Source organism: Onthophagus taurus, chromosome 8 (assembly GCF_036711975.1).
Source record: "Onthophagus taurus isolate NC chromosome 8, IU_Otau_3.0, whole genome shotgun sequence".
In the NCBI taxonomy this organism is placed as follows: Eukaryota; Metazoa; Arthropoda; class Insecta; order Coleoptera; family Scarabaeidae; genus Onthophagus; species Onthophagus taurus.
Genome location: NC_091973.1, coordinates 3,635,436 through 3,644,247, shown reverse-complemented (window position 1 = coordinate 3,644,247; position 8,812 = coordinate 3,635,436). Strand labels below are relative to the sequence as shown.

Sequence of the window (8,812 nt, the reverse complement as noted above, 5' to 3'; positions counted from 1 at the left end):
ATAATCAATCGATTCTATCAGTCCTGTGAATGTAGTTCGTATTATTACTTATTAAAATATTGATTTATATTGTGGACACATATATATATATCCACACTTATTATTAACAAAAAGGTTTTTTTTAATAACTAAATTTTGATTATGCCATCTAGTAATCAACACCAAAATCATTATTATAACTCCAAGAAAATCATAAAGATGGCAGTATAAATTAGATATTTTTCAACCAATCAAAATTGGCCAACACAAAGTCCAGCGCATGAGCATTTAATAGCCACGTACAATCGGGTAGCGTGATAGGAGAATCAAAAAGACCGGTTAGTTGCTAAAAGTCTGTGAAGTAAGTTTGAAGTAAATTCGAAAATAAAACCAACAAGATGTGGTTAAAACTATTTGCGTTCTTCTTTATTGTAACGTGTATTTGGGCTGGGGAGAAAGATGTCGCCGAATACGGCGACGATGATTTTTCGTCGAAAGTGTCCGAACACGACACTGTCTTAGTCATGTTTTATGCCCCTTGGTAAGTATTGTTGTAAGAATTTGATAAAGGTATAAATCTGCATGGTTGTTTTTAAAGGTGTGGTCATTGTAAGAGATTAAAACCTGAATATGAAAAGGCTGCCGAAGATTTGATTCGAAATGATCCTCCTGTTATATTGGCTAAAGTCGATTGTACAGAAGCTGGAAAAGAGACTTGCAACAAATTCAGCGTTAGCGGTTATCCCACCTTAAAAATCTTCCGAAATGGTGAAATGTCCCAAGAATATAATGGCCCTCGTGATGCTTCAGGTATTGTTAAATACATGAAAGCTCAAGTTGGACCCAGCTCGAAAGAACTTAAAGATCTCTCTGCTTTGGAGAAATTCCTTGTTGCTGATATGGACGTTTCAATAATTGGACTTTTCGAAAAAGAATCAGACCTAAAATCAACTTTCTTCAAATTAGCTGATAAAGAACGCGAGAAATTAAGATTTGGCCACAGCACCCACAAAGAAGTCATGGATAAATACGGCGTCACCGACGGCATTATCCTATTTAGACCACCTCACCTAGCTAACAAATTTGAAGAAGATATGATTAAATACACCGGAGAAGCTTCAACAGTTGACCTCCATAATTTTATTACCAGCAATTACCACGGTTTAGCTGGACATCGCAAAAACGACAACAAACAAAATTTCAACAACCCATTAATTACTGCTTATTATGCAGTTGATTATGTTAAGAACGCCAAAGGAACTAATTATTGGCGAAATAGGATTTTAAAGGTCGCTAAATTATTTAGTGGTCGTGCCACGTTTGCAATTAGCGCTAAAGACGAATTCCAACACGAATTAAACGAATATGGAATCGATTTCGTTAAGGGTGATAAGCCAACAATTCTCGCAAGAGACGCCAAAAATCAAAAATTCATAATGAAAGAAGAATTCTCCGTTGATGCACTCGAAGGTTTCGCAAACGACCTCTTAGATGGAAAATTAGAACCTTATTTGAAATCTGAAGAGATCCCAGAATCAAATGATGGCCCGGTTGTTGTTGCAGTTGCTAAGAACTTTGACGACGTCGTCACCAACAATGGAAAAGACACCTTAATCGAATTCTACGCGCCATGGTGTGGACATTGCAAAAAATTAGCTCCAACTTTCGATGAATTGGGTGAGAAATTAAAGAACGAAGATGTTTCCATTGTAAAAATGGACGCAACAGCAAATGACGTTCCACCAACGTTTGAAGTTAGAGGTTTTCCAACTTTATATTGGGTTCCTAAAGACTCTAAAGATAAACCAATCCGATATGAAGGTGGACGGGACTTGGAAGATTTCGTCAAATATATCGCTAAACAAGCAACTAAAGAACTGAAAGGATTCGATAGGAAAGGAAATGAAAAGAAGGAGAAGACTGAGTTGTAAGAGAGGAAGATAGAAATCTGCGAAAGTTTCTGAGTGGGAAACTATTTTTCGTTTTTGTATTTTTATTGTTCTTGTGGATTTAAAATAAGTGTAGACCTCAATAAGTTTTTGTAATTAAAAGATTTTGAAAAATTAAAAATAAGCTTTTAATTTAAATATTCACATTTTCCAATCCAACCATTTTTAAACTAACTTCCCAAAGTTTTTTGGCATCATCTAAATTTCTTGCTTGCATTGCCGGTTTTTTTCGTTTACAATCTGAATAATACAATCCCGTTTCTTTGGCAATTTCTTCATCAACTGCGCAATATATTGTAGTTTGGGCACCTTGTTCAGGTGATTTTAAAAATACCCACATAATTGACCTCCAAATCCATCGCAATCCTCTGAAATACACGTCATCTAAATGCCTTCCCAACTCGGTTGTTATCACGCCTGGGTGTAAGCTATACGTAGTTATTTGAAAAATATTTTTCGCTGCTAATCGACGTGACAACTCCGTGGTAAACAAAATGTTGCATAATTTGCTTTGCTGATACGCTTTCAATGCTTTATATGGTTTCTTTTCAAAGTTAAGGTCATTAAAATCTATTGTACCTCCTAAAAAATAACAAAATAATCTTTTTAATCTTAAAAAATTGTTGAATCATAACGTGTATGCGCTACGGATGAAACATTAATAATTCGCGCCGATTCGCTTTCTAATATTTTTGGCAATAATAATAGTGTGAACAAAAAATGTCCCAAATGATTCGTTTGCAATTGCATTTCGTTTCCATCTTCCGTTTTTTCATAGGGACAACACATTACGCCTGCGTTGTTAATTAAAATATCTATTTTGTCACATTTTAATAAAAATCCAGCACAATTTCTGACAGATTTAAAACTTGCCAAATTCAATTCTGCCAACTTTAACGTTCCCAAGTTAGAATCAACATCTTTACACGAATTTTTGATATCTTTTAAAGCTGTTTCGCCTTTTTCTAAATTTCTGCATGCCATGATTACATTTGCACCTACAAGAATATTGTTAAAATTGATATAATTTATATAGTGTGTTTGATTTTAGTTGTTACAATAGATATCTTGAGTATTGTTAGAGATATTACAAAATGTTATATAATAAATATTGAGAAAAATAAGGAAATTTGCTGAATTAATATATTAATATATTACTAACTTATCTTCTATAATATTTTGTCATATCTCCAACAATAATCAATATATCTGTTGTGACAGCTAAAATCAAATATATTTTTAATAAATACCTCTTTTAAATAAATCTAAAGCGGTTACTTTACCAATTCCGGTATTTGCGCCTGTTATTATAACAGTTTTTCCATCTAATCTTGCTGTGGAGGTACATTTTGCAAAGAACAAGCCCATTTTGATGTCTTCCTATCTTATCTGTATTCTAATTACTGACAGGTGCTTACTTATTCCGTTATTTCTTTAAAATTAATTAATGGTTGCCTAATTTTTGTATATTATTTTTAAAACAGTCTGAGAATGCCGATCAAGACCTAAAACATGCCGCATCAATACTGTTTATTCAGAATTAAGTTCATACCATAATTGGTTTTAATTAATTATAAGGTTAGCGAAGATTCAAATTTATTAAGGTCACGGTCATTGACATTAAGGAGATGAAGGAGAAATTAAAACAGTTTTCATTTTCAATTTCTTTCCTTTTTAGTATTACTTAAAGGTTGTTTTTGTTGTTACATTGAGCTATAATTAATTCTAACCTTAGGGAAGTTCACAATTTACTAAGGACATTTCAATGTCATTAACATTAAGGGTATGTGAAGTCAGGTGAAATAGTTTTTGTTAAGATCCATTCTACGATAGAGGGCACTACTAAATTTAATTTTCTATTTTAGCCACATCATGATAAGAAGTGGAAAAGAATAATATTATTATATTTGAAACGACATGCTTTGGGATATTACATATAATTTGTTTAATTAGGCTAACATAATCTAAAAAATCCAGACTCCCACGCACCATTAAGAAGTTAAATTACATCAAAATAGTACAAACTAATTTATTTTATATTGTGTATAATCATTTAAACTGTTCATAAAGGTTACTTCAACAGTTGTGGGGCCATCTAAAAAAATAATATTTTAATAACACTTAAATGAGAATTTTCATTTTCGTACCCATGGGAACCCACGATGACTCTTTTGAGTTTGAATCTTTTCTAGCTGAAGATAAAGCTCGTCGTATAGCAAAGGGTATTGCACATGACATACATAATGGAGGCTCACCAACGGCTAAAATTTTGTTGTAAGATTTCGTTATCATTATTTTTTTGAGTACCTTTTGATTTAAAAACTCCGACCGGGTTAGCATTATTTTTGGGAAATTTTACACGAAAATCAACTGGAATATCTTTAGCCCCGGGTATTTTGTAATTCCAAGTCCTGTTTGTTTTGACTTCACCGGTTTGGTCCATAATGATTTCTTCAGTTGTCCAAAGACCCATACCCATCACAAAAGCTCCTTCGACTTGGCCAATATCCACAGCGGGGTTCATACTATCCCCGACATCTTCGAGAATATCCACGCGAGTTGTAATATGATTACCTGTTAGAATGTCTACTTCTACTTCAGCGGCACATATTCCATAAATAACATAAGGTTGTACTTCTTTTGTGTTGAATCTAAAAATAATTAAATGTAAAAGAATTTTTTTGTTTCAAATTTATTTACGAATATGTAGCATATAATGGGATGCTTTGATTGTAGCATTCTTGCACGATCTTTAACCAAGTGGGATCTTTTATTTTTTCTTTCACCGGTTTCATACGATTTGTGAGAATCTCCGCTGCTTTAATAACGGCCTAAAAATAATTATGGTAACAAAACATTTTTAATTAATTCAAAACTACCCACGTGGCAAACTGATTCACTAGTGGCACTTCCACCAGTTGCTATACAATTCGGAGATGTCATATTATTAGATGGTTTTACTTGAATTGCGTCTAAAGGAACTCCAAGGCAATAAGCACAAACTTGAGCTACCTAATTTAGAAAAATTTTTTTTTATTATTGTTATGTAATTTTATTGTTTTATACCTTAGTATTTATTCCTTGTCCAATTTCGATACCCGCGTGTGAAACAGCCACAGTTCCATCAACGTGATAAACGGATATCATCACATTCCAATCGCCAAAAAGTTCGTAGTGATAGGCCATCGTTACTGTGGATAAACCTTTTTTCCTCCACCTATTATTTTTGTTAAATTCTTCAATGTTTTTCATTCGCTCCTTAATATCGGCATCGATTAAAAATTGTTTAATAAATTCTAATACTTTTGGGTGAGTTTTGTCATCCCAATTCGCTAATCGTACATCGATGGGATCAAGTTTGAGTTCATAAGAAATATGTTCCATGACAGTTTCAATTAAACCAAGTCCTTCAGTGGTGCCTGGTGCCCTACAGCTTATATTTCCTGCCGTGTCAGTTAATGTATGATAGGATGTAATATCAATCGGATCGGTTTTATATCCATTCAAAACCATTGGAATTAAAACATTTATTATTGGTTCATTTCCACAAGTGCTATAATCCGCGTATACAACTATGTCTAAATATTGGATAACACCTTTATCGTTAACCCCAACTTCATATGTTGCATAACATGGTATTCTCTTCCCGACTGCTGTCATATTTGTTTCAAACGGAATCCAAATTTTAGTTGGCCGCTTTTCTAAATGCGCCCCAAGAGCTGCGTAACACGAAAACATCGCATTTCGAGTTATTTTTCCACCGTATCCACCCCCACAACGTCTAACATGCACATTAATCTTATTTGCTGGAATTTTACAACTATCAGAAATCGCATGTTGTACAATATCAATCCATTGAGTTGTAGGGAATACATCTAAACCATCCTCAACCGGAATTACATTACAACTATGCGTTTCCATATGAAAATGATATTGTAATGAAGAAAGATAATTTCCTTTAATTACATGTTTAATATCGTTTCCTTTCGATTTTCTGCCATGAGTGGCATCAGCCACAATTTTATCTTTAACGTTATTTTTAATAATATCTTTTATCGTCAATAAAGGCTTTTTCGTTGCCGCTTTATATGTTACTTTTACCAAGTCAGATGCAAGTTCTGCTACTTCTTGAGAGGTTGCTACCACCATACCAACCGGTTGTGAGTAATACTCTATCGTTTTATCGGCAAATAATTTTTCTTTGATTGGTAAGTAAGCTGTAAAATTATTATTACCAGGAATATCTTTTGTTGTATAAAATGATACGAATCCTTTCAGTTTCTAAAAGCAAAAAGAAATATATTGAAGAAGCTAAGACAAAATTAATTTAATTACTTACCGATGCTTCAGAAAAATCAATCTTCTCTATAGTTGAGTAAGGTGCTGCTTTAGCAAGAACTAAAGCAACAAAATGTTGTCCAGGTTCATCGGGATAATCAATAACATATTTAGCAACCCCCGTAGCTTGGGCCATCGCTTCTAATTTAGAAATAGCTTTAGTAATGGGATAAATATTCTTGTTAGGATTTAAAATATCCTGCGTTCCCTTTGAAAGGGGTCGTATTAACTTTTTCCCGCCAGAAATCATTTGGGGAGCAACAATAAACGAAGGGGCAACGCTTAAAACAAACTTGTAAAAAAGAGCAATCGCCAAACCTTTACGAAATTCAGGTTTCGGGTCTGGTAATACATAATCCGGTTTTAATTCTTCATCCAAAGTTTTGTAACAGAGTTGCAATGAGTCGTTATCAAATAGCTTTTTGCCTTTAACGATAGCTTCCAATTTTGTTGCGTGAATAAATGTTGGATTTATCCCACCATACGCAACCCTTGCAGATTCAACAATTGAATTTTCATCGAGTTGGACTAAAAATGCTGCGTTTACTATTGCGTGTGCATTTTGAGCACGTGGCATGATCTAAAAAAATTATTATTATGTTAAATGAAGTGGTGATTTCAAAAATTTTTTACTTTGTAGCTGTTGAAGAGATGTGACGAATTTAATGGTGGTAATATAATTTCCTTTATTATTTTGTGCTTCATATCCGTTTTTAAGTAAGTTAATAAATCGATTTTTTCTGTTTTATTTTTTGACGCTAAAAAGAAAATTTTTTATATATTTTGATTTTTTAGTTTTGATTTATTTACTTAAGGTGATTGTTGCACCGACAGTTTCTAGAATGAGAAATATATCTGATGGGAATTCGTTGTGTTCATGTTTAATGGAAAGATTTCCTGCAATTGTTCCTATCTAAATTAAAAAAAATTAATGAAATAAATATGATTAATATAAGAAGAAGCATACATTTCTGATGGGTTCACTGGCTATTAAATCAATATGATCTGCAAGTACATCTAAATAACTAAAAGATTTATGCAATTGAGAAGTTGCTCTAAAAATTGTTTTTAGCTCGTTTAATGATGTGCCAGCTCCTATTGTAACAAGACTTTCTGATATAGTGTTTGAACGTAAATCTTTTGCACCAGCTATTTCTATATATAAATCTTTATCAACATCTTTATAAACTCCTTTCGCCGTGTTTCCCCCGACTAATTTATACGAAGCTTCTGGGTATTTTTCAAATAATTCAAAAATTTGTGCTATATTAACCACTTTATACCATTTAGAATTTGAAAATTCCAACCCAAATGGGGCTAAATTCGAATGAAATAATTGCGTGAAATCTTTAAGTTCGTCTTTGAGGGGGCAACTTGGCACATCTTCAATATCATGATTATAACAGGTTGTTTTATTTTCTATTTGAGGAGTTAAAGATTTAAACGCTTCTAAAATTGGTCTATATCCTGTGCAGCGGCAAAGGTTTCCTCCTAAAGCATCCTCAACGTTGCTTTTGGTCAAATTTGGATTCTTAGATAACGCATACATCGACATCACCATTCCAGATGTACAAAATCCACATTGAGTCCCGTTATATTTAACTAAAGTATCTTGAATTTTACTAGGTGTTCCTGAAGTATCTTTTAACCCTTCCACCGTTACAATTCTCCAATTATCACAAGAAAATATCGACACCAAACACTATTTTAAAAATTTTTTAAAAATTGTAATTATCTATTTAATTAATTCCTTACTGAGTTGATGGCTAAAGTTTCATTTTTACCAGTAACTGGGTGTTTAATTATAGCTGTAACAACGCAACATCCACAACCACCCTCTTTACACATCACTTTTGTACCCGTCAAATTAGATACATTTCTTAAATAACTGTTTAGAGATGTGTGAGGGGCATAATCAGATGATTTAACTAAAAAAAATGAATGAATAATAATTATTTCGTGTTCTCGTTGTTCTTACCGATGTGAAGGTCATCGTGGATGTAAAATTTAACTTCATTTTTGCTAAAAAAATTATAATTTGAAAATTATTTAGGTGTTAATTAAAAAATTCTTACATTTCGATTGAAGTTTTGTTCCAATTTACACCGAATCTCAAGAAATTCATTCTGCTACTGCCGTTCACTCAAACTTTACGCTCAATGGTTTACTGCGCGGATTCAATTATTAAATTACCTACTTTCACCTTCAGATGTTCAATAAAATAAAAAAAAAAACAAAAGTTGCGTTATAAAATTTGGCTTAAAAAGATTAAAATAAAATTTTTTTTATAAATTTCATTTATTTTAATAAAACAATTTATTAATTGTTAATTAAGATTGTTTATATTGCGTATAATCATTTAAATTGTTCATAAAGGTCGTCTCGACCATCTAATAAAAGATCACGTAAAAATTCAAGGTCTTTTATAAACAAGATTTTTTATTACATTACAAAAAATCATTTGGAAAACTAAATAATATATAAATAAAAAATTTTTTTATACTTTAATTAATAATTGGTAATATTTCCACAAAGATCCTTCAAGA

The 8,812-nt window shown here is 32.4% G+C and overlaps 3 protein-coding genes across 6 annotated transcripts; 1 reads left to right on the top strand and 2 right to left on the bottom strand.

The window, feature by feature from the left end:
- The first annotated feature begins 257 nt into the window (after positions 1–257).
- LOC111425286 (disulfide-isomerase A3) lies at positions 258–2,052 on the top strand. Its single transcript, XM_023059224.2, has 2 exons — positions 258–520; positions 578–2,052. The coding sequence occupies exons 1-2, from the start codon at positions 378–380 to the stop codon at positions 1,908–1,910; spliced, it is 1,476 nt and encodes a 491-aa protein (XP_022914992.2). The 5' UTR covers positions 258–377; the 3' UTR covers positions 1,911–2,052.
- On the bottom strand, positions 2,043–3,732 carry LOC111425296 (retinol dehydrogenase 13-like). 4 transcript variants are annotated; one of them, XM_023059240.2, is made up of 4 exons: positions 3,659–3,732; positions 3,179–3,433; positions 2,564–2,926; positions 2,043–2,510 (listed from the first exon to the last, which is right to left on the bottom strand). In XM_023059240.2, the coding sequence occupies exons 2-4, from the start codon at positions 3,294–3,296 to the stop codon at positions 2,062–2,064; spliced, it is 930 nt and encodes a 309-aa protein (XP_022915008.2). In that variant the 5' UTR covers positions 3,297–3,433; positions 3,659–3,732; the 3' UTR covers positions 2,043–2,061. The 4 variants fall into 4 exon arrangements, with proteins under 4 accessions (XP_022915008.2, XP_071054842.1, XP_071054841.1 ...); XM_071198741.1 differs by having other exon boundaries at positions 3,179–3,413; positions 3,659–3,693; XM_071198740.1 differs by having other exon boundaries at positions 3,179–3,413; positions 3,481–3,680.
- On the bottom strand, positions 3,578–8,456 carry LOC111425273 (uncharacterized). Its single transcript, XM_023059203.2, has 13 exons — positions 8,342–8,456; positions 8,245–8,288; positions 8,022–8,194; positions 7,234–7,968; positions 7,077–7,179; positions 6,900–7,024; positions 6,268–6,846; positions 4,995–6,209; positions 4,812–4,940; positions 4,629–4,759; positions 4,236–4,579; positions 4,076–4,189; positions 3,578–4,023 (listed from the first exon to the last, which is right to left on the bottom strand). The coding sequence occupies exons 1-13, from the start codon at positions 8,389–8,391 to the stop codon at positions 3,953–3,955; spliced, it is 3,813 nt and encodes a 1,270-aa protein (XP_022914971.2). The 5' UTR covers positions 8,392–8,456; the 3' UTR covers positions 3,578–3,952.
- Between the last annotated feature and the right edge of the window lie 356 nt (positions 8,457–8,812).

Excerpts from the sequence above, each read along its gene's own strand:
- LOC111425286 (XM_023059224.2), top strand. The coding sequence starts at position 378 with ATGTGGTTAAAACTATTTGCGTTCTTCTTTATTGTAACGTGTATTTGG. Across the intron at positions 521-577 it reads GTCATGTTTTATGCCCCTTG|GTGTGGTCATTGTAAGAGAT; the intron begins GTAAGTATTGTT and ends TTGTTTTTAAAG.
- LOC111425273 (XM_023059203.2), bottom strand. The coding sequence starts at position 8,391 with ATGAATTTCTTGAGATTCGGTGTAAATTGGAACAAAACTTCAATCGAA. Across the intron at positions 4,941-4,994 it reads GACAAGGAATAAATACTAAG|GTAGCTCAAGTTTGTGCTTA; the intron begins GTATAAAACAAT and ends TTTCTAAATTAG. Across the intron at positions 4,024-4,075 it reads GTCATCGTGGGTTCCCATGG|ATGGCCCCACAACTGTTGAA; the intron begins GTACGAAAATGA and ends TTATTTTTTTAG.
- LOC111425296 (XM_023059240.2), bottom strand. The coding sequence starts at position 3,296 with ATGGGCTTGTTCTTTGCAAAATGTACCTCCACAGCAAGATTAGATGGA. Across the intron at positions 2,927-3,178 it reads TTTAGATTTATTTAAAAGAG|GTGCAAATGTAATCATGGCA; the intron begins GTATTTATTAAA and ends ATATTCTTGTAG. Across the intron at positions 2,511-2,563 it reads TTCATCCGTAGCGCATACAC|GAGGTACAATAGATTTTAAT; the intron begins GTTATGATTCAA and ends GTTATTTTTTAG.